Source organism: Anticarsia gemmatalis, chromosome 6 (genome assembly GCF_050436995.1).
Source record: "Anticarsia gemmatalis isolate Benzon Research Colony breed Stoneville strain chromosome 6, ilAntGemm2 primary, whole genome shotgun sequence".
Classification (NCBI taxonomy): Eukaryota; Metazoa; Arthropoda; class Insecta; order Lepidoptera; family Erebidae; genus Anticarsia; species Anticarsia gemmatalis.
The window spans coordinates 1269189-1295312 of record NC_134750.1 but is presented as its reverse complement, the minus strand read 5'-3'; the positions used below and the strand labels follow the sequence as shown (position 1 = coordinate 1295312).

Genomic DNA, 26124 nt, shown 5'->3' with positions numbered 1-26124 from the left:
GGATTTATTAATGTTTATTTACTTAAAGAATAACATTCTCTTGTTCCATTTTTCTATCCTTATTCGACTGTTTTAAAAACTTCAAATAAATGTATTAATCTACATAGAACAAAGCAAATACATTATTTATTTACAACTAAACGCATCGGCAGACGCGTTATCACGTCAACCTGTTGCGTCTAACGTTACTATTACCACTAAGTGTTATGTCAGTCGTAGGATATAATGTAATACGAGCTACTCTACGTAGAAATCTTTATACGTTATCATACATTTTGTATAAGATAAAACAAACTGGTGACTTCAGAGGTTATATGTACGTTTCGACTATAGTAACATTGAGTTTTGAGTAATGAATTTGAAGTATGTTTTAAAATTGTGTGTCTTTTGAAACTTGCCATTCATTTTGTTTAGAAGAAACTTATAATCTTAAGTATCATTTGCTAGTGCAATTTTAAATCTTAAAAAATATTTATTTTCAGAATCTTTATGTAAAATTTCAATGTCAGACATTGTCGAAGAATGTGTGTCCATATAATAATAACATACTATAGATGCATCGTATTTTTAACAACCTGGACGACAGAAAATATTCCAATCCTAAGTTCCATTTCTTCTAATAAATATTAAAACGTTATTCAACCGTAAAAGCACAAATTATAAATCTCAGTTATAAACTATCTGCCTTTCGGTAGTTATTCCGTGAAATAGTACTACATCCATCCTGACAAACTATCGCAGTTAAAATATTGCTTTTACTAAAGCGCATTGCGGTTCACCTAGATGTGTGCTAGCCTTTACAGTTCTCTCCCATGCGTGTTTAACAAGAATACATCAACGCGACGATAAAATTATAATTATTATTGCTTGTACTTATTAAATGTAATCTACGTTTTATTTATTACAATGTTTATTAAACATGGCGTTTTATTGTAAACATATTTTAAATAGTAATTGTGTTAAAAATAAGTGGTGTTAATTTTAAAATATGTCGTGTATGTTTAACCTTTTCATAACAAAAGTATGTATTATGTACGTGTCTTGTTTGTTATAAGTTTGGCTACTGGACTTGTTTTAGTGGTAAAAACAAAAGCTTTTGCCTGCTGTTTTATCCACAAATATAAATTATCCATGTATGTTCCCGTGATATGACTTATCAACCACCCAAACAGCTTAATTTATTCGGTAGTTTAGTACTGAAAACACATAATGGACCAAGTTTCTTTAAATACAAATGATATTTTTAGGGACTATAATCATAAGTGTCTTAATATTAGTTCATGGTATTAGTAGGGACAATAGTCATAAGTGTCATAATTATAAATTTCAATTAGGTATATTTTAAACTTAATATCAAATATTTATTAGGTATACAAAAGTTAACGATAAAGCAAAATATACTATCTCAAAATAATGCTCTAAATACTAAAATCGAAGTAGCATACGATCGTAGCACAGACTTAGAGAAACGAAATTAACCTATGCATTAAGCAATAGAACTAAGATAGCTAACTTGTGGTTTCTAAACTTAGCTGCAGCACTTAGCTCGCAAACTCTGAAGCTGTAGACTAACAATAATACAGCTCATTTGAAATTCTAAACTGCTATCTAATAAGATTTTATCAGACTATTATAAGTTATTTATTAAGCTGCATGTCTTAAACCGTTTTTACTGTATATTCTGATATGTATAGATACATTCTACAGCTACAAGTGTTTTAAATATGATCAATTTGATGTGATTGAAGTGAGCTCTAGTGCAAATATGGATTTACTTCAAAGACTGATAACTGATTAGTTAGTAGTATAATAAGTATGTTCTTGGTATAAAGAACATGTTGAAAATCGGTCTTAGATGATGTCTGATATCAATTGCCAAAACTAAAGGCTTCGGAATTAATCTTAGCGTGACTATTATTTCCTAAACGGAGAAATAAATCAAAATTAGCAAATATAATGTATAAATATATGTATCAACTCGTTCTCTCAGTGACTAAACTATTAGTAAAATGAAAAGTCTCATACCTTGGCGAAGTCTACTCGTATATGAACTAAAGTAAATAAAGTTCCCTTTGCTTTATTAATAGTGCGTGATAGTTTATAATAACGAACAATATCACTATCTAATATACTCGTAGTTTCACCTACAAAAGTTTCAGTTTCAATGGCGAAACGTAGGCGTATACAATTTAAAGTTTTTAATACATAGCGTTATGTGAGTGTATTCCCAGCGGGTTTGTATGTGGTGTTTGATACACATATATATTGCTAAGTTCGTGTTGGAATATACTGAATACAATGCGAAACTAATGCTTTATACCGAGCTGTTCTAAACTTTATTATAACACCTGTTTTACATTTGTATATCTCTTTCACTAGTTCCTGTACTAGTAAGCATGTACTGCAGATAGTGTAGATTTCTAATCAAATTTATTCAAAGCGATTCTTTAAGGAGGCTCTGAAAATCCGATTTTATACTATAGAATATATTACTTATCAAAATGTTGCTAATCGTGTGTCTTCTCGTAATAATGTGTATAGCGTATAGATATGTATATGTAAACTAGTTTAAATGCCGTAAGATAGTCAGACGAGCTCAAGTAATCTTTAACTAAAGAAATATACCCACTCGTATTTATTTACATCCAAATTTCTTGACCCACAAATACAACGCTAAGAAAATAAGTAGAAACACATTAAACTGAAATTTCTCAACTCTAAAACACTCGTTATAAACTGTATAAACATTGTAAAGTGTCAGTAATATCTAGATAGAGTGAACTCACAGTGTCACGATGTCTTTTAACTTCATGAACACACTTGAAAGTGCTTCACTTGGAGTGGACGTCGCACCTCGGATACCCGCCGGTGTTTAATAAAAATATGTTTTATAAGACTAGTCTTTAAGCAATTTACAGTTTAAAATCTCTCGCAAGAAAAAAAATTAGGAATTAAATATAACAAAATCAATAAGGTGTTTATTTATTGATATGAATCTCCGACAAAGAACATTTAATTACACATCAACATTTAAGTATATAAGTAACATTAAAGTTGTTAAAGTATTAATTATTTATGTTAAAATAATTATCATAGGATAATTCCTGCCCCCATGCTGGGAAAATGTCATCTTCGGGAATGAAAAGTCTTTAAGGGTTTTAAAAACTGCCATTTTTTTATATAAATTTATGTTACGCCCACTCACAGAAGTATTGTTTAGACAAAACCTAAAAAAACATACATTACAAATCATAGCCCTATGATATATTGTATGTTTATATTGTATGATAATAGCAGATAAACTAACAACATTAATAATAACAGAAACAAAACAATATATTAGTTAGATACTAAAATAATAAAACTGAACAATGTTTTTGTTATACTATGCCAAACTCCTCGATTGTAATGTTTATCTTGTAGTTTTATTTTTTGTTTTGTACACTGCTGAGAAAAAACCTTCTCCCGAATTGAGAGAGGGATTGGGCCTTTTTCGTTTAGCTACCACTAGAAATATGGGTGCAAATAATAAGACACCTAAAGGAGTTGAAATAAATTAGGCCGCGTCTTCACTACTTTTTAATAAGTATCATTAAGTTTATAACTAAATGTAAATATCTACATTTTGACTGTTGATTTTATATATTTGCTATCCCTTAATCCATTATTATTTTTTGTCTGACCATAAGCTGTAAAACGGGCCCTAAGACTTTTGTAAGTATGTTTCTCACTAACTCTATATTTTCCCAATTGATGGCAAATTAAAACTTCAGTCGGTAAAATTGCGTGTTGACGTTAATTCCCATATTCTAATATAATAAATTAATAATCGTTACTTTAATAGACATTTAAATACATATATGCCCTATACCACTTACGAATTTACTAATCAATTAGTTTATCGTATTTCCGATATTTCGTCTTATTGAACAATACAGGTTGTTATTAGTCGAGTACTCGAGTTGTCAAAGACATAAACGACAGTGAATCGATCAAGCCAATTAGGGAGGAGCCAATCAACACGGTTAATCATATACTGAACGGTAATGGAGGTATTTTCCTATTTCCTTGAACACTTTCATTGAAGCCTTAGTTCTATCAGAAAGTTGAGAAGTTTTTTGGTCAAAGGAACCGAGTAACTACGTTTTTCAAATAATTTTCGTATATTCTACATACAAAAAATATTTGCTACCTTATGTTTCTTTTCAATTTGTGAAATAACTGTGTAGAAAATCAAATTTAAAGGCAATTTTAGAGAAATAAACGCGAGAAGTTTAGTAAAGTAAAATACGATCGACTTCTTACAACATTTATCTAAAACTGCAAAAATTATCCTTTGTCGTCTTTCCTCTTTTAAATCAAAATAATTCATTTAATTTGGTGGTTCGTTTCTATACACACGATCGTCTCTAGACAACTAGACGTTGTTGACTGTTACTGAAATACTTCAGGACTTTTCAGTGTTTGAATGATGTAGTGATGTATGTATGTATATGTTGTTACAGCGCAGCTAGGTGTGTGCGCGGTGATGTCGCTATGGAGGTGGTGTTCCCGCTGGCGGTGGTGTTGCTGGCCGTGAGCGCGGCGCCGAACGCGACGCGACGCCGCCCCGACGACCTGCCCGACGAGCCCGTGCTGCCCGACGACGATGACGAGCTCAACCACCGGCTTGACTACTACGATGAAGAGAGGATTAATATATCAGGTAAAAAAAACTATGTAATCTAATCATTTATAAGTACCGTAGTGACGAATCCCAGGTCGGACAAAAAGTATTTTCTGTGTTTTCTGTTTAAAAAATTCACAGAAATTGCACGGAATTAGGAAGTTGAGTGCACGTTAAGCCATCGCTCCTGCGCCTGACCTCTTTCTGGTCGTGTCGGTTTGGCCGTCACAAAGAAAATAGAAAGTGTACCTGTGTATTGTGCACACACTTGGCCACTATAAACAAAGTCTTGCACAATTGGCTAGTTTTAATGAAACTGGCCGCCGTAACCGAAATCGGCCAGGACGAAATTCACTACTGACTGTCCATCGTCCAATTTTGTATGAAAAGCATCGGTGCCGCGGGAACTAATGTTTAGTACATTTTAATCTACAACTCGATACTCGATAAAACCAATGTAGAAAATCGCGCTGCTGTTAACTCTTTTATGCGTCTGTCACCGACCCATTTATTCAATGATTCCAATATAAAATTACACGGGCATAAACGCGTCACTTTAGCATGGGTTTTACATAGTCGCCAGCTGAATAAGCAATGATGTACGAAATAAGTCATTAGAATTATACAGTTCCATTTGTATACGATTTGCCTGCGAATTATGCATAAGTACTTACAGATTATGACACGAAGAGCTTTAACAGTCGATAACATATAACGCTAAACGATACTAGGCCACTGCACTCGATTATAGTACCTAATCATAAAGTAAAATCTAGTTCAAGGGTCGCAAAATCAGAAAATTAATGCAGTTAAATGTTTAATGAGTTGTCTGCTACATAATATACTTGACTGCGTCATGGTAGCAAATAGTTCTCCCCATGATCTACATTCTTCTATTCTGTTTTTTTCACCCGTGGTTGTCGCACTGCTGGGCAAAGGTAGATACCCTGTAAGAGAGAGGTTTATCGTCGTAATATCATGGTATAATTAGGTCAACTCCTAAAATCGTGAAACGCAAATAATACATTCAAATAATAATTCTTTATATAATTACTGCCCACTGCAGTAAAAAGTTTTTCTCCCGAAATGTGTCTACCCATGTGTTCTCATAAAGTATTTAAAAAATAATGGAAATTTGATGCACATTTATAATCCTCCTGCATCATTTTGTTCAAAGGCTTGCTATATCGTTGGCACAGTTCGATATTAGCCCATACAACTCAACTAGAGATTAACACGACACAACAAACGATAATTAAACTACACACATAATTACGACATCAGTTTGAACAAGCAGCTGCCATTAGATCAATGAGACCTCATTAAGTTCATCGATATCAACGCGACTTAACGCCACTCCCGGGAACCGAACGAATCACGTCGTTATAACATTTTACTTGGATTTAATTTATTTATTTATTTATTTATTTAATCTTTGGAAGACCAACAGCAAACAATAACATTTTAAATGCATACAATACGCAACAGACAGCCAATTATAGGTCTCCGCTTTTAGCTACTTTATATAAAAATAAAAATGATGCGTGAGCACTGAACTTATACAAACATAATAATAATGTACGAAATAATGAAAATCAAAAAGTATGTAAAACATTAAGACGTAAAAATCTAAATTAAAAAGTTGTTATGTTGATTTATTGCGGTTATCTATGGAAAAAAAAAATCAAGACTGAGCATCCGCCTCACTGAACTGGGTTTACTAGTGAATACATCGAAGTCGTGTGTTCTTGTTTGTCCATTTAGAGTCTTAGCTGCTCGCCAGAGAAATGCATTTTGACGATAGTTTGTAGAGACTAATGGTAGGTGCACAGGCACATAATGTCTCACGCTTCTCGATGGTACATTAAAACTAATTTTATTTAAAAGGTCAGGGCAATCAATTATACCGGATAACATATTTAACAAATAAGTCACATCGGCAATTGCGCGGCGATGAGTTAAGGGAAGTATATGAAATTTCCTGCAGAGAGTAAGGTAATCATCGGACTTATATTGTATTTTAAGTTTATAGCATAAAAATTTTATGAACTTGCGTTGTATATTTTCTATTCTAGAGATGTATTTATTATATCGCGGGTTCCAAACCTGGCTTGCGTATTCTAATATACTGCGTACATAGGTACAGTATAAAATTTTTAGTGTTTTGGCTTCTTTGAAACTATCACATGTACGTATAACGAACCCTAGTGCCTGGTATGCCTTGGTTACTATGCTATTAATGTGATCTTCAAAAAGTAATTTAGGATCGTGTATAACGCCGAGATCGCGAACATTCGTGCATCGTTGTAGTTTGTGGCCATTTAAGTAGTATTCCGAGGATACAGTTCTGGTTTTTCTACTGTAAGTCATGACCAGACATTTAGAGGGATTTAAATCTAATTTATTAAGTTTACAGTAATCGGTTAAGCGGTTAAGATCCGATTGGACACCAAGGACATCCGTAGGCGTTGAAATAGATGTAAAAATTTTCATGTCGTCAGCAAAGCACAAAACCTGGGAATTTTGGAAGCACTTATCTATATCATTAACGAATATAAGGAATAACAAAGGACCGAGGAGGGAACCTTGCGGAATGCCACTCGGTACCTTTACCCAACTTGATATGTAGTTATTGACCACTACAGCTTGCGAACGGTTAGTTATATAAGATGTCAACCATCTCAACAAATCTCCTCGTATCCCGATTAACTGTAACTTTGTAATTAACACGGTGTGATCTATTCTATCAAAACATTTTGTATAATCAGTATATATTACATCGACTTGCTTACCGCTACTCATAGATTCAGTGATGTAGTCATTAATTGAAATGAGGTTCGAAGTTGTAGAACGACCTTTCATGAATCCATGTTGAGTATTGTTAAAACTATTTTTTAAAGCCGCGTAAATTTGATTATAAATAATTTTTTCGAATATTTTTGATGGTATGCATAATTTAGAGACTGGTCTGTAATTAGTAACATCTGATTTAGATCCTTTCTTATGAATGGGCGAAATAAATGCCTTCTTCCATATCAAAGGTACAGTGCATTCGGCAACAGATTTCTTAAATAGTATGCTGATGGGGATAGCTATGGTGTCGGCACAATTATATAGGAATAGAGGAGGTATTAAGTCGGGTCCTGCTGATTTTTCAAGATCTAGTGACTTTAAAAGTTTCGTCACTGTTGTGGTGTCTATATACACTTTGTGAATATCTGATACAGCATCTTTGTGAGAATGTGAAGAGATAGTGAGGGGAGTAGATGTATGAGATGGTTGCAAAAATGTTGAGTGGAAATAACTAGAGAAAGCGTTACATATGGCATCACCCGTGTTTGCTAGCTGGCCATCATATGCAACGGAGCCTGGTATAGTTGAAGACTTACGACGTGATTTGACGTAAGACCAAAAATATTTAGGATTAGTCTTGATTGATTCCTCGACTGATTTGATGTAATTATCATAACACTGTTTTTCTAAACGTTTAACTCTTTCTCGTAATAATTTAAACGCCTCGTAGTCCGACCGATTGCCGTAAACTTTGAATTTTTTATTGTACTTATGTTTTTCTTTAATACATTTTTTTAATGAAGGTGTATACCACGGGGGAAATGAATTGTTATCATATGACAATCGTTTGACGATATATTTATCAATAAGTTGCATAATTAAAGAATAAAAACAGTCAACCGCGTCATCGACCGACATATCAGCGAATTTGCTACACCAATCGATATTACTGATACTGTTGTTTATTTCGGTATAATTACCTTTCAAGAATAAATATTTGGTTCTAGGTGCAGGTTTCAAGTAACTTAGTTTAGAAATTGTAATTTGAACAGAGAGAGCCTTGTGATGTGGGTCAATTGGAACTAATGGGTCTGTACATTCTGACACTTCAACGGTGCTGTTAGAAAGGATGAGGTCCAAAATTCTACCATATGTATTATTTACATGATTGAATTGCTGTAAATTCAGATAGTGCAATGTATCTATAAAGCTTTGCTCATCGGGGGTACTCGCTATAATAGGTGTTGTATTGTCATCCCAGTTCCACGATATACCGCTCAAATTAAAGTCTCCTAATATTAGGAAGGTATCGTTGGTATGATTAATAACGTTTTCCTCTAATTTAGACATGTAGTTTTGAAGCTGACAAGAAAAAGATAGACCGGTATTTTGCTTACACAAATATAGAACCCCTATAAATAAATTGCTTTGGTGACGGTGGGAAATATTGGTAGGTATTTCGATCCAAAGATCTTCTGCTGTGGAATTAAAATTATATTTGATATTGGCAGGAATATCCTTTCGAATTGCAATTAGTACCCCTCCGCCACGAGTTTGATTAGTAAGTTCATACTCTCTGTCACGTCGCCACACCACATATCTGTTATCGAACAATTCGGAATCGCTAATACTAGGCGTTAACCACGATTCGGTCACTACTACAATATGATATGAGTTAAGGCAGACATTTCGGTAAAATGACAATGTTTTTGAGCGAAGACCGCGTACATTTTGATAAAAAATAGATAAACTATTAATACGGAATGTATTATAACTAGCCATTTTTGTATTTTATACACAAAAACATAACAAGCAACATCTCAAGACCATAATAAAATACTGATAAGCACATTATTTTAACCAGAACACTAAAGCATAATTCACCCAATACCCACAATAATAAAGCGCAGAAGTAGTGAGATAAAATGTGCAAAACATGAGACCTCTCATTCTCAGTAACTAGCCGCGGTAGCGTACAACGCCGTGCGAGCGAGATAGCAATATGTCTTGCATTTTTTACTTGAAGCTGAACAGGCCAGCTAGCGCAAGCGTTGGCGCGCGATGACGACTCAGTTCGTAAAGCAGGAGTGCTCAATCTTTTACATGCAATGGAGTTTAATAGTGAAAAATGAATACAATATAAAATGGAAAAGTTATTATAAATGTTAACACATGAGAACTTTAAACCAAATGAAGCATTAAGACTTTGATGAAATATCAGCAAACTTATTATACTACAATTTAAACAATTTTGTTTAAATCCTGAACCTTATTAATAATAATAGGATGTGATGTATCATTTTTACGTACATGGATTTTGCCGTACTTCACCCAGACGAAGTTGAAATTTTTCTTTTTGGCGGCTTCTCTAGTTTTGTTTAATAGAATCTTCATATCGGCACTTAAGTGGTCGTTGACATAGATTTTCTCGGAGGAGTTATGGTAGCCGAAATCATCTGCTTTAAGTGACTTCTTAGCGCGTGCATTCGCGATGAATTCTTCTTTGATATATCTGTTTATAAAACTGATAATAATCGGCTTCTCCTTAGAATTGTATGAAGGAACTCTAGACACATAATTGATCTGGGTTTTAGACACCTCATAACCGATTTTGGTACTGATGTTAGCGATGATATTAAATAAATTTTCATTTTTTTCTTGAGGTATACCTTTGATCTCCACGTTGTTAAGGCGGGATCTTTGCTCCTCTTTGCAATTATACTGCTTAAGCTCCTGTACTTCCTTTTCCAACAAAGCCCACTTATGTTCTATATCTTCTATGCCTTTTTCGGCTTTGAGTATCCTTTCGTTGAAGTCATCCATTCTATCGCTGATAAACTGGCATGAACTCTTAAGGTCTAAAATTTCCTCTCTCATGTGCTTGATATCTTCTGAAATCTTAGGTATACTGACGAGTTGGCTTTTGATTTCTCTTATCTCATTCATAATACCTTCGAGAGTAACAGCTTCTTTTGGAGGTAATGATGTCGGAGAAATGTCTTTGCATGATACACATTTCCATGCCGATCTTCGTTCTGCACCTAATCGTTTCCAACCCGATTCCGTCATGTTCGCACACCCGAAGTCAAAGTGATTCTTACAACCTCCACAAATAACGCCGTTAGAGAACTGAGTGTTACAAGAGTGACACTTCAACATTGTTATTTTAGTTATTTATATGAATCGACTTCTAAAAAATGTTTACGACATATGAAAATTTTATTTAAGCAAATACGTGTTGTTCGTACAGTGGTCACGCGCCGAATAAAAAAAGTATCTGTTGAGTAATCTATGCTAATGGAATTTAGCGAAATTTTTTTAAAGCCCTGAAACCAGTCGGATTCAAAGGTTGATTTTTGTGTATGATATCTACATTAATGGGATAGATTAAAGGTCATCTAATATAACGCCAAGTAAGTAATCACCATAAACTGGAGAGTCCTGTTTGTGCTTTTATATATCTTTGAAGAGATTAAAAATTTTGTGCTGTTGTTCAAGCACCCGGAAAGGCCTTTTACGTGGCTTAGCTACTGTAATCGTAATTGATAACAACCGGTGCCAACATTTTACATACCCTCGGAGACGCCCAGTTTAAATATCACTAAGCGACCCATCCATCGAATGACCGCGCTAAAGGTTGTTTAACCCATAAATCGTTTATAGACTAGCAAACCGCTCGTAGCTAGTTAGCTATAGCGCCTTGAATTACGAGCCTAAACCACGACAGTACAGCATAAGCAAGATGAATTCATATTAAATTTCAACTGCAGTCGGATATCCAAGGACAGCTTACAAATCCCTGTGTTAATTACATCCAGCGTGACCTAATTTATACATCTAACGAGATCTTTACATTATTCATACAAGCTTTTTGTTTTAACTTTGTTATGAGCCTCGTGTATTCCTCATAACATATTTTTGTATAATCATATGTATGAATTTGAAGCAAGACGTTGTATGTAAAAAAGCGAAATTTTGTAAGGTTGAATGATTGTTTGTGTGTTTGTTACTCTATCACACAGAAACTGCCGAATTGATTTTGATAACATTTGAAACGCACCTTGCATCTATTAATTTGTAAGAACCAAATTGTAGTATTTAGGAGCCAATTAGATTACGGTTTTCATACAAAAAATCATACTTTCGCACTCGCACGCACTCTATCTTTTCCCATGGTGGTAGGCAGAGACTAAATAACGCTACGCATTGTTGATGGTTTCTAAGTCAATAATAATAAGAAGCCATCAGATTCGAATAGCTGCTATACTAATAATGCACTTACTATGAAGATAAACCAGAAATTTTAGTTTACAATTCACAAACTCTTAAAAATATCGTGGTTAAATAGCCTCTCATAACCTAACCCTAGTTCCATGGGAACAATGCTTGTTACACATTTGTATGTTTGTAAAGTTGTTGTATGCTGTATCATTTCTCAACGCACAAATGAGATCAATTCTCGCATACATCTGGATAACATAATGTAAATCAGGACCACGTAGTAAAGTTGGAATCTAGGGCACCGAAGGACTTGGATATTAACCTACTTCAAGGATCACGATAAATAAGAATTGAACGAAAAGAAATGGTAATTCACTGACCCTAGTTTTACTGAGGTACTTCTTTTATTATCTTGCTTCACGGATTTTATATAAACTCTCGTATCTTTTCTCGGTCGAGTTCAGTTTTATTCAAACTTATTATAACATCGACTAATCAATTTATTTTGGTTGCGAACCGAGTTCACTTTACAATTACTCCCAGAGCAACCAGGCCGAAACGTCAACCGAAACTATGTTTATAATTATGACCTCGTCAATTTCCGCAAAATCTATACTAATCTATACTAATATTATAAAGCTGAAGAATTTGTTCGTTTGAACGCGCTAATTTCAGGAACTGTGGTGGAAAATTCTTTTAGGTTTAGATAGCCCATTTATCGAGGAAGGCTATAGACTATATATCATCACGCTACGACCAAAAGGAGCAGAGTACCAGTAAAAAATGTTACAAAAACGGGGAAAATTTTGACCCATTCTCTCTGTGACGCAAGCGAAGTTGCGCGAGTCAGCTAGTATAAAATAACTATTTCATATATAGTTCTTTTTTAGCTGAAAAACTTACCTGTCTGTTTGCAAAATTTTATCAAATTCGGTTCGTCAGTTCTCTTGGAAAATAAGTAAAAACAAACACACATTTATAATATTCGTATGATTGCATAAATAATCGTGCACCGCAAAAGTTATAACATAATAAACATACAAACCTTACACGTGCCAAAAACACCCATTGTTAGTTATATTATCTAAATTATGCATACAAGAGTATAATGGCACGATAAACTAAAAGATAACTTGCTAAAGTGCTGGTAACAAACTTGGTGGTGCATAGAGCGTAAACCTAATCTATTTAGTGGCGACTTACTCGCAGTTACAGGGAATTATGTGCTAACGCTACTGAACGCAAGTTCAACCGAGTGCATTGTTTCATTGTTTTGCGTTGTTTCTGATGTTTGGTGAGAGTTCAAACGGCTTTGGAACATGAATTGTTTCAATCCTTTAAAACCAAAAGTGGGTTACAATGGGTAAAAAATATATTAACTAAGCTAAACTATAATTCGTTTTCTATGCCCTATAGTGTAAAATATAGAAAGCAAAGCCACCCTTCTGCCTTCATTTAGTTCGCTTTGCTTCGTTCGTGTTCTTTCACCCTCACTTTTACCATCTTGAGTAATCGATTATACAATTTATCATATTAAACTCCCGTTATCTGGACCCGCCGATGATCATATTGATATATGATCAAAATACTTTGCATAAAATACAATATTCTACTTGCAACAAGAAAACACACCATGTACCTACCGTAGATCTTTCCAAAAAGCGCATTCACAAGACTCATTAAAGCAAAACTTTAAAAGCTCAGTTAATGCCTTTTTTAATTGAGTTTGTTTTGCCGCAGTACGGCTAGCATCTTAAGCCTACATCAAGTTTGTGTGTACGAAAAATATAAAACCGACGATTTGCATAATACACGTAGAAAGTGGGCCAAATATTCAAAACGTCATAATGATAAGGCCTGCGACAGACACTCGACTGCGACTGGCAGCTAAATGTACTATTTACGTAATCACAACATTATGTTTTTTGCCCTTTTTTTAATGCAAAAATGTTCTTTTTTAATATTGTGCTACAGTATTTGAACTCTATTTGTTTAGGCAAAATATTTAAGGAGCAGAAAAAATCTTACCTATCTTTAAGTAAGGTTACCGTACATTTTTTTAAATACTGTATTCCTTTACAAGACTGTCCTAGCACCACTCTTTGGATCAGCAGTTACCTTGCCAAATCTCTTTTAAATATCAAACAATGTAATTATCCTTCAACAATTTTATGACACCAATTCTATAGCTTCATACTTCCCTGCAATAAACCTACTTTACACAAATCTACATACAGAACTATAGCTGTAGTCGTAAAAACATTAACGACTAGTAGTTGGTGGGCAGTAGCAAGCATATTCAGCGTGCAACGATGTTTGAAGCATTATGCAAGCGTCTGGCACCACGCCAGCTGCCGACAAACAGCCTTCCAATAACGTATAATGAAATTGCTGAATACCTCCGACTATGTTTAGATTGATTGTTTTTCGAATACAACTTGCTTGTTTCACGGACTTCCAAGAAAAGTTGTCCGTTGAAACAAGAGATTTTAGAAGAAAAATAATGGTCGATTTTCTCCTTCGGTTCCAGTTTCTTTAACATCTACATTAAGTAGGGAATAGATATAAGATAAGCACATGCTGCTGCGGACTTGCTAATGTTGTCGTTTCATTGCACAGATGGTTGTTATATTAAACAACCGCGTTAAACTATACAATACCAAATTTTATACTATTGAAATAGATTGAAAACTGCTGTACATTGAATTAGTATGTTTCTCCGTTCCGCCGCTCAGAGCAGACTGATACACAAATCCAGGAACAAATATTGTGATTTCACGACAGTCTAACATAAAAAGCATAACTCTTAAAACAGGTTTCGTGTCCAAGACTTTGACGAAGAAAGAACTTGTACTATGAATTCCAGCCTTAAGTGAAAGAAATGAGAAATGAAAGTTTTTTATGATTTTACTTGAACGGAATCTCTGGATCGTTCAGTATCAAAGTTTGAGATGAGAACATCTGGGCATATTGGCTGCTGTGCCGATGTATCAAATAAGTAAGTTATTATATCTGAACCAATATTTTATCTGTAGCACAAACTTAGTAATTAAATTAGTCAGAAGTTGCTTATGGACAACAAGCAAAATTCCGATATTTTAAAAATAGACACAGAGTATTTATATCTTAGGTATCTAATAGCAAAGTATCGTCTTGATTAGAATATTTTATACTAAAACAGTCTTTTAGCGTGACACACGAACACAAAGCAGCCATGTAGGCGAAAAGCTTAAATACTATTTCGTATGCAAGTACCTTGCAGTGCACAATGGTAAAAGTAATTACAATTCTAAAAATAACTTTACCATTAAAACACGGATTCTTGCAATTTTACAATAGAAAGATAAAATACATATATTATATAGATAAGTATAATATATATGTTTATATGTTCATATATCTGGGGGCACGGAAGTGCCCCCGCAAGTCGAGCATAAAGTTATACGGTCCTACAGCCGAAACAGAATCGTAGTTTTATTGCTTTGTACGATTTCATTTTTACGCGCGTAAATGAGATTTTTCCCACAAATCCTCGCCGGATTTAACAAATAGGTTTGTGTGACGAGAGGGTGACGTTAAAATCTGTAATACACGAACGTTTGCCGACTGCGACAAAAATTGTGCAATGAATCGATCCTACAAATTGCTTGTTCGAACATAATTGAGTTATTTTATTATTTCCTTTGTTCTGTCTCGTATTCTGTTTATTGTTTACTTTGTAGAATAACGATGTGTTGTTTTTTATACTGTTCATTTTGTAAACGACTTGCAATTTCTTTCTTTATTTGGACGCAATTCTTAGTAATCATTTTGAATTGCAAGGTATACATTACAGCGGCTCATCCTTCCTAAGATTTGTTGTGTAGAACTATGTCGTAGCACTAATATACGTCTACGCGAATCGGCAGTAAAAGTAACGCTACGAAATGATCGTAACCAGTTTTGTGACAAGATATGAGAAAACGATTTGTTTTGTTCTTCATTTCTGTTTACAATTTTGTCTTATTTGCCTTGTTTAAGATATATTTATGTATAAAATAGCGTTGTTCATTGTGGTGTTTCACTTAATTTTTCCTTTATCACAAATGTCACGAAGTCTATCCAATTGATTAAAATTATCTTTCATACACAAAAGCTTACTATATTCTATTTGACATATCTGCGTGGGCGTTATCCACAACGCTGGTTTCAAATACAATCTATTTGTATCCAAATATGTATCTTGAACTAACAATACCTGTGATTGACATGAAAAAACAGAAATAAAAATTCAATCAAAGCTTGGGATCCTTTCGGATTCTTTTCCTCAATATTTAATAGGATTCGTGGTGTATGTAATCACAGGGGAAGCGGCGACCCAGTATGTTTTACAACCAAGAGCTAGATAAGCTATCAAGCCGACCCAAATAGGACAATGTTCGGACGAAATAAAAACTATTGCACAGATTTTAGAAGGAAAACCCCTCATTTAGAGGCAGACAAGTTGGCTCGTGAAAAGTTTTATTAAATTATCTTATCTGAAGTGCAGTCTGTCTGTGTCATTGGACTTGCTTGCTACTTGAGCGGTATTTTTAGATTTACTGTGGCTGAGTACTGAGTAGTGGTTTGGTCACTTATTTGATTTCGAATGAAGTATAACTGTCTTTATTTAGTATTTATGAAGAAGGAAGATGATGGTACTAAACTACAAGATTTATCTTTTTGTTTTAAAGAAACTGTCACGTGAACGCAAATTCACATAGGAATAACAAAATGCTACTTTTAAATAAAAATAACGCGAACATTTTAGCCACCGTAATACCTTGACCAACTTACTTAACCGATAATCATAAAATTCTGAATAAGCTTTCAAAAAGCTAAGATGACTTTGAATAAAACATTCAAACGTTGCTATCTTAAAGAAACATTTTAAAAGGAAAACCACCAAACAACTTCATCGAAAAATGTTGAAAAGAGGCAGAAATTTTTACCTAAATAATTTACCGTGAACTACCTTTCCGTACGATAAGAGAGGGAATTGGTGCGAAGGCGACACGCAACAACACTTGAATCCATCCACAACTAGGTCAACTTTTCATATTCATAATTTTCATAATTTAATACGTTCCACCCCCCAGTTATGTAATACAAATATCCCCCCTCTTTCACCACCGACCACCGACCTTATGTACACATAATTACTTGACGTAATTGTTTTTTTGCATTATTAATTTTGTAATTTGTTCTCGTTGAAATACAATTATGAGGGCTGTCCGCTACAGTGGCTGAGTCGAGAGCTTGACAGTATGTTATAAAGTTTTAGATGAGATTCCAACAATTTTTATATTGATGCTTGAAAGCAACATACATAGTTTGTAATTATAAGGTTTTTTTTTATTTAATTATTCTAGCATAATTTTATGACAGCACTTTTGAGTATTCATTAAAGCTCTTCTAAGTTAGCTTGGATGATAGTCAAAAATCTAATAGTCTGACAGTCTGTCACATAACCATTAAACATCTTATTATGTATTGTCTATATAAGACGAAGAAAAAGTTAAGAGGATTATGTAAGCAGTTAAAAATACAAAGAAATTGTTAGTGATAATAAACGAATAACACTAAATCTCTATCCCTACTTATTTCAGGAAACATTTCTAAATTGTAAATTACGTAGTAGAAATGTGTCGCTCGTATCAATAACCATCACTAGTACTGCATTATCTATGAATGTGACTCATTCATTCATTATTGGGGACGCTACACAATGAGTAGGCTTTCACGCGTATTGGTACCTTGCCAAAACCTTGTATGGAGTTGTAAAGTCATACCACTGAATGTCAGGAACAGATAACATCATGTCTGGATACTACAATATATTTAATTGTCTGGAAATTTTCTGTGATTTTTCCTCATGGGCAGTTACATTGCCTTATTTAGGGAAAAGTAATATTTGTAACGCCGAAAACATAGTTGTTGAATTATTGCTATTGAGTGTAATGTTTCAGTGAATCTAAAGGAGTATAAAAAGTCAGACTTACTTATTTTCAAGTTATACTATGGCTTGGGAAATATGAAATTACCGATGCGTTTATTGTGGCATTCTTTGATTTTTGGCTACCTTTGTGGAAAAAAGGTGAAACTATGTATTTAAGTATGTTATACTTAATTACATCAAGACGCAGGAAAAGCCCCTTTATTTTATCTACACGAAAATTTCTTCAATAATTTTCAAAGTTCCACAAAATCCTTTCTCTAAAACGTTGCGAATCTGACTAATAAAGCCACATTTGCTTGTTATCTTAGCGGCATCTGGCAGCTATAGTTTCACCGCACAGCCAATATGTCAGTGCGGTTGACCGAATAGACCAAGTTGCCATATGCTTTCAACTTAGTGCGGTCACAAATCCATTGCCAAGTTTAACTTGCGCAACTCTTGGCCGATGGCCAGCTAAGAGACATCGTATCCAGTTAACAATACTGCATCTGCCAACCGGAAAATTGTAAAATATCTGTTTTTGACAAATTATACGGGCATTTTATACGATTTTGGCACCATATTTTTAACTGTTCAACTGAAGTAGTAACTTTATATTATTCCAATGACCATAACTTCTGTATTTGTGGACAGGGGTACTGCTATTTTAAAACAGTATTTTATATTAGTTATTAATTTTACTATTTGAAATTAATCGCATCGTAATATACAGGGTGTAAATGACAGCCTACCGAAAACGAAAAAAAAATGACTTTAGACACGATTCTGGTGCTTATGGCGTTGAAAATTTTCATCGGTTTTTTCTTGATTTTTCCGATTTTTTATGCGTTTTTTTTAATTTTTTTTGGTATTATTTCGTTAATACTACACAATGCAACATGAATATGAAAAAAAATCCGTCATATTACTGTTTTTCACAAAAAACAGCAATGGATTAAAACAACGTATAAATTCGCTATCAGCTGTGCGCGGCCAACGACACCGCGCCGGCGGCGGCCGGCCGCGACGGTCGACGTCACGCCGCGTACCTACGCGCGCCACACAGACACGATTACGCACACAGCTGTCAGCCTCACTCTCACTAGTATGCAGCGTTACTTAGTATTTGTTCTATGTTAAAAATGAAAATTACATAATTATCCCGCTCTCCGATAAAAGGTAAATTCATAAGATTTAAAATGTGTGATATCTTGTTATTACACGTACAAATACATACAGAACGACAAAAAATCCTATTGATATTCTTTAGCGCTATAAAAATCTCTAATAAACAATTTAACATGTATTGTCGCTTTGTTCCATTTGTTCTTGCAAATTTCTATTCGATATTTATACGCTCATTCATATTTCATACAAGCGCGGTGCGACTCGAAAAGAAGATGGCCGTACTGACGCGTGACGCCGCGACCGCGCGTGGATGTTACATAGATGGGATGCGACAAAATGGATGCTAAGTAATTCTCCGGGGATTATGAATTATGATAAGTTAGTTTCTCTGATAAGAATATTAATGGATATTGATTGTTATCATTGTTATGTACCTACATTTTTTATGGTTTAATTAAATAAACGTTTCGTGTTTATTTTATTTACTTTAAGCTGATTTTATGTTATAAATATCAAAGTATTTTAAACTTACATCAATAATGTTTGTAATGTTATTCGGTATTTGAATAAAACTACAATGCAACCAGTAACAACTGTGACAAGTAAAAATAGTAATGCCACATCAATATTTTATTGAATCTAATCTCTCGCTGGGATCCTAACTCGTCGCTCGTCACCCAATCGGCGGCGCGCGCGCGGACGACGCGGAGGGAGCGGGTGGCGCGGGCGAGGGGCGGCGCGAGTGAGCGGAGAGGCGCCCGCGCCGGCGGCTCTCTTTGATAGTTCGAGCAATTCGCTCGCGGAAGACGGAAGCTCTTTACCGGTGTCGTTCGTTATGTCCTATTCGTCGTGTCGTGTGTGAACTGTTGTTTATTATTACTTGTTATTGTTTCGGTTTTGAGTTGTTAGTGTTTTTATTGTTATTATTTTTGTTGTTATTGTTTTCGAAGTGCAGTTGTGTTCGTAAATAGGAAGAAATGTTGATGTGTTATGTATGGTGAAGCACGTGGAAGTGCACGGCGTGCTCTGCACCTGTACGTCCGGATCCAAAGGTACTCAAACTCTCGCCATACACCAGGTATTTGCGTGTTGATAGACATTGATAACAATTTGTTTTAGCACTTTCTTATTATTGGTTACATTTTGCTATTATTGTTTGATTTCACGTAAGCCAAGTAGGTACCTACCTACTTACAATTTTACTATGAGCTATTGTAACATACGGGCCTACTTACGATACCATAAACGATACATAAGATTGTTATCTAATGATAGGGTTGCATACTAGTGAGCGCATAGACGTGGTGGTACGCGTACGTACCTACGACGCGTCGCGACATGTCGTCGCTCAGCGCGCCGCCGCCGCCAGAAATCTCGTAGGCATGCGCGGAGATACATCGCGTTGTTCACTATACATTGAACGCCCAAAAATGACTAACTCGGGAACCAATCATTTCCGAGAAATATCGTTGGAGTAAATTTCGCGCATACAGTGTCACAAACTTACCAGTTAAGTTTTCGGTTAGCTGTCATTTACACCCTGTATATCAAAGGACAAACGTAGGAAATATTATATACGGTTCACAAATCATTGATTTAAAACCAAGCTTTGGTGTTTCTTAGAACTTGCTGCTTCTTGGAATATTCCGATAGAAATCTTCCATACCAAATATTTTCTTGGGAAATTAAAGTAATGTCTGCTATTTAACCGATAGTATGCGTAAATAAATATACAAATCATGCCTTTTTCCAAATTCCAATATAGGCAGAAATAAAAAGACAGATCTACTTCCTAAATTTCATTCGTATTAAAAACGTCATCTAATATAGTCAGGGTAATTATAGTAGTAGATACGTTTGTGGCGATGGACGTACGCATAAAAAATACGAAAATACTACTAGACGCATTTAATGAAATTTGTACATGTATTCATTATGACCGATGGATCGATTATAACCTAGATTAACACATAGGTTATATTTTCACGTGGACGGACAGGACAGTGAGCAGAAACTAGTAATATCGTCAGTTTGATATCTGTCAGTGAATGATGAAATAGTACCTACCACGCAGGCAATAAAAGCTGTCCATCTGTTGGTCCAGTCGTCGGCGCTCACAATTGAACCGCGCTAGAATTTATCCGATAGCTCCACTATCGGGGTCACTACTCTTTTTACCTTTGTTTGTTCTCTTGTCTGTGAGTGTTTACACACAAATGTTGGTATTGATCGGTAATAGCGACTGAGTTGCTTTTATCATCACTTGTTCAGCTTCAGACTGTCTTCAGACTTTCAGACTTGTAATCGATTTTAATTTTGAGGTAGTTTGCCTCATCAGATCCTATTGATTGATAAAAAACTAATAAAATGAGTTACTCATACAAAATTATGAATTCAATAAAAGTATGTCTTTCTTTGTCGTCAAATCAGAGTAATATTAAGTATATAGAGAGAGCAATCTCCGAATAACACAAATTGTGCAAATTCTCATATAAACAAACACTATAGTTTTCTTTTCAATTTCTAAATTAACGTAACGTTTTTAAGTAAAAACGTAAAAATTAAAAAAATGCTTACAAATTGCGAAAATATTACAGGAATAGAAAATATTGGGTTAACTTATAAATAAAAAAAATAATAAAAATGTCTTTATTTCATTAACTTAACACCATAAAATTACAATACTACAAAAAAACTCCATTCAACAAGCCCTCCATGTTAATAAAACAGCATTTAACTGAAATACGAGCACGTGTAACAAAGGAGTGTGTAAATAAACAACGCTTACGTCCTTTATCACCAGTTACATACATAAATCATACACACAAACATCCGCGCGACTGAGGGCAACACAAATATTTGCGCCTTAAGAGGATCAAACCATTGACGAATGAGGGACCATATCGCCTAGTCTTTCTTACAACTATGTTGGAGTTGGCTTCCAGTCTCACTGGATGCATCGAGATGCCAGTATTTTACAAGGAGCGACTGCCTATTAGACCTCCACAACCAAGATACCTGGGTTATAACACGATACCCTTCGGTAAGACAGGTTATCAGACTTTCAAGCTTCTGACTATTGTTAACGACTGTCAAAGATCTTTGAAAATGACAGCCTGGAGATACAATTTCTACAATTTTACGTGCCTTCCGAAGTGAGGAAATTTCGAACACAGATTAACTTGATATGGATCGATGGCCATCCATACACAGAACGACCTCGGCAAATGTATCTTAACGTCAGAGATCGATCTGCGCGGCTGTTGCTAACTAAGCCACGACTCCCTCTTTTTCGCTTGACGAATGAGGAACACTACTATCTTTATAGATAACATAACGCATGTATTTCGACGAAGGGCAAAGCAGTTTCAGTAACATTTAGATTCCTAGTAAAAGGGTGTTTGTAGGTATGTAACGGACATGTTTCAATTTGTAGCCTACCAAGAATTGAGGAATGGAAGGAAAATCAATAATATTTAGACCGATTTGGAAATCACGAAATAATTGTATAATAGAATACGGGAATTACCACGAACACGTTACCGTTACCTACTGCCCTGTAGTTTTGAAATGACAATGATACGACATTTTATTTACTAAATTATACCCTAAAAACCGTAGCGCCGCGTGTGGTGGGGCTCCAATTCCACCGGGGACAATATTTGTGTTGAGCACGAATATCTGTTTTAATCCTGGTTGTTTAATTATCTATAAATGTTTGTTTTTAGAAGTATAAGATTATATTTGTGATCAAATATTCGTGTGTGATTAATCAAATTATTCATTTATGTATAATTTATACAACTTTCTGTCCATTCTTTCAAAAATAGTCTAAAACTGTAAAAAAAAAAGATATCAAAACATATCACAATTTGACATCATTCAATCTGAGAATACGCAATCTGTCTCCAATTTGATCAGAAATTAACTCAATGAATGTCAGACTGAATTTCAGTGAAAAACCGACTCGTGCACGAAAAGTTATTAAATTCTACAATTTCCTTCAACCTTCAGCACCGAGAGAGTTCACTATTAGTTGGTTCGCTCTTGGCATTTTCACGCTACGATCGAACAGTATCAAAATATCACAATTTTAACTATATTTTCAGCGACAAAGTGACAAGAACAAAATATGTAGTGAAATATAAAACTTTATTTAATTTTACCATGCAGTCCATAGTAAAATTAAATAAAATTTTATATGAATATTTCTGTAAGGTATAAACCCAATACATACAGAATAAAAAAATGTGAGTACTTCCCTTTTCGCATCAACATTGATATATTTATTGACACAGATAGCAATTAATTCGAAGCATTTTACTCAATTTTTGTTTTACAAAAGATTGTTAAATTTATTGACCTTTAAGATTTTTTATTCATCAAATACTTATCACTACCCACCTTTGGTTTTTTTCACGTCAAAAAGATCAGAGACAAAAGAGACAAAATATTAAATACCAGAGTTCAGTATAACGAGTAAAGGTTGCCAATTAATTTGTCTGGTGTTGTTCACGGCTGCCACGTCAGTTTCCACCGCTATCTATCACGGCATCTTCAAGAACCTTCGTGTCTCCAGGTAATTAACACGAAGATTCACTTCAACAACACATCAAACGCTTTTGAATTTAAACTCTCGACATCAAGTCTGTGACAATAAAGCAATTACCGTAATTAACGTCTTGTTATTTTCATAAACATTTTAACATTTTAATTATGTTGTTAGACAAAAATAATGAAACAAATTCTTGTCAAAGCACGTCATTACGTTGTTTCTTAGGCACCGAGTTTAAAGTTAAATTTCCTGCAAGCGTAGCATAATAATACTTTGTAACCTTGGAACAAATTGATGAGATTTACCATGAGAATTTATAATGACTCTAATACATGCTAATCAAAAAAATATTCGAATGCCACAGGTTTAAATTTACGTTAGATATATGAACATGAAATTTCGTAGCAGTCCCACAACTACAAAATACAAAAACTGCTAACAGCAGTGCAAAAATAAAAATACAATTATTATAATTCACGAGAACTACGTGTAACAATACGCTAGAAACACTTCCATAATTGAAACAAAATATCATAAACTTCCTTTAGAATACGAATGAATAAACTCGAACGAGTGCTGCAAGCCTACACAGTACACAGAACGCACGCCTACTCGTTTCCATTTCCCCACATTTCCGCGAGATAGTAAACACCGTGTTATGTTTAACTTCGCGTATTTTTGTTGTTCCTGTTGTTCTTTCATCTGTAAAGTCAACACGAAACAAACATAGAATTTAACCATGTCCCAATTAAACTCATACTTTCTACCCTTTTTCGCTACTATTTTCAGTACAGAGAAAAGGTCAGCTTTTTAAAATTACTTTAAACTAATTTTCCTGGGTTTTAATCTAGAGAGGCCCGCTAACCCACACAAACGAAAGGAACGACTGCCCTCGTCAGATTTTTTTGTTTTTGCTTCAATTTCCTTACTCAGCGCAAAATTTCTGCTCCACTTACGTTTCTAGCTTTGTACCCGAAAGTAATTATAACTTCATTCGCTCCTCATATACCAACTGTTATTTGAGGAAATAAATCAGTGAACTCCCAACGTATATGCTACTAATCTGAGAATTTGTATGCATCATCACGTTCTGTATTAAAGGATTGACTTTATTGATCAATTTATTATATTGCTAGCAAACATGACGGTTTATTGATATGACGGCACAGCCATTATCTGATTTGTCGAATGCTGGTAGATGAATATACCAGACTGCTATTGCTTGAAACCCTGAATAAAATTTCGGATTAACTATATAATAAGCTTATTGAAAAGCCGGATCTTCCTAAAATGTAGGACAAATAATGTCAGAAAAGAAGATAAATCATTTATTGTCACTTTCCTTGATATGACGCCGTATCACTCACCCTAATAAGTAAAAAAGCCTATTATGCCTAAACTGAAGCGTAAACAACAAACAAGATTCCTAATACTACCTTGTTAGCAACTTACGCTGACCTACACGCGTATTTACGAGTAGATCAACCAGATAAACTAATTTATACCCGCTGAGATAACAACCCTAATCTAATAGTTACGAATACGGCACTACCCTCAATAAATACTCATGAAAATGACAGACACTGCCAACAGCCTTACGGATGCAAGTTCCACGATAAATTATTTATTAATATAACTGTCCCCTTTATCATTTAGGCAGACATTTGGCAGCTGGACCTTTGGCAGGCAGCCAACGTCGCCAGATGTTTCTGCCATTCCGTAGCCTTAAATTCTTTTTAACAATGTTACAGTTATTATTGCCTTTTTATGTAAATCGTGTCCTGGATATTGTGGTATAAACGGGGTCGTAAAAACCGGGATGGTCTTGAAATGTAGGCCGCAGAACACAATTTCATAACGGCAATTAGTTTTCCGATACTCACAGCTTAAGACTGGAAGCTTTTGTTTGTCAGTTCTGGTTACACTTAACACTTGCTAGTTGAGTTATGTAGTTTTACCAACTTGGATGTTCTTTTTGAATAATTTATTCGGTGGATAATAGTCGTTCAGCAATTCAATTAATGTGAGGGTGTCCATAAACGTCCACACCCTTTCATTGTCAAAGCGATCGTATAGTAGTCGCGTTATTGAAGTATTGATCAGTAGTAGTACTATCGAATTAACTACTAACCAAGAACACGTGCTATGATACTTTACAACTGTTTATTCAATATTACACGTAAAGTACACTTAAACGAAATAAACGTTGAAGCCTCGTTTTTTATTCTATTTTATCGTCCATGATTCGTTCAGGGATTTTCCGACGTTTTCATGACGTGGTGTTTAAGGTGGAAAAAGGTAATTTACTTGGCGCGAAATCCTTGGAATTGCGCCGCCTACCGGAATGAGCCTCGCCAAATCTTGAGATTTTTTTTCTTGTTTACTTTTATTAATATTATTTGTTGTTAGCTGATACTATCGAATTGTGTTGAAATGAGATTTCGAGATGTGATTTCAATAAAAGCAGCCAAGCAAATACTCTTATAGATTTTAAATCTTTTTAATAACCACTTCGCATATTTCATACTTTATCCTTCCTTATAAATTATTTTGAGTTAAATTTAAATTTTCCGAAAACACTACGTTTAGTCACAAGCCAAGTAATTATTTCGTTAAAGATCAATTTCTCCCCATTTGTAAAACTTTGATCGTACAAGCCTCATTCCATTCTGTCTCGTAATTAAGTCAAATTGGAAACCGACATTTTACGGCCTTAGGATCTAACCCGGTGATAATACAATAGCTTTAATTTTTATCATAATATGTAGTTTCTTACAACAATTATTCACGTGACACATGAGTACG

General features: G+C 34.6%; 2 protein-coding genes across 5 annotated transcripts in view; one reads left to right on the top strand and one right to left on the bottom strand.

Moving 5' to 3' along the window:
- The window catches only part of LOC142973452 (uncharacterized), a 66662-nt gene that overhangs the window by 16805 nt on the left and 23733 nt on the right, over nucleotides 1-26124 (top strand). For all 4 annotated transcript variants that reach the window (XM_076115141.1, XM_076115139.1, XM_076115142.1 and 1 more), the window contains exon 2: nucleotides 4506-4705. In XM_076115141.1, the coding sequence (XP_075971256.1) occupies nucleotides 4537-4705 (169 nt within the window). In that variant the 5' untranslated portion in view covers nucleotides 4506-4536. The remainder of the gene's footprint in view (nucleotides 1-4505; nucleotides 4706-26124) is intronic.
- Nucleotides 5543-10711, bottom strand: LOC142973922 (uncharacterized). The gene is made up of 2 exons (XM_076115961.1): nucleotides 9770-10711; nucleotides 5543-5613 (listed from the first exon to the last, which is right to left on the bottom strand). Exons 1-2 carry the CDS (start codon nucleotides 10616-10618, stop codon nucleotides 5560-5562), a joined length of 903 nt encoding a protein of 300 aa, XP_075972076.1. The 5' UTR covers nucleotides 10619-10711; the 3' UTR covers nucleotides 5543-5559.

Excerpts from the sequence above, each read along its gene's own strand:
- LOC142973922 (XM_076115961.1), bottom strand. The coding sequence starts at position 10,618 with ATGTTGAAGTGTCACTCTTGTAACACTCAGTTCTCTAACGGCGTTATT. Across the intron at positions 5,614-9,769 it reads TGAAGTACGGCAAAATCCAT|GGTATCTACCTTTGCCCAGC; the intron begins GTACGTAAAAAT and ends TCTCTCTTACAG.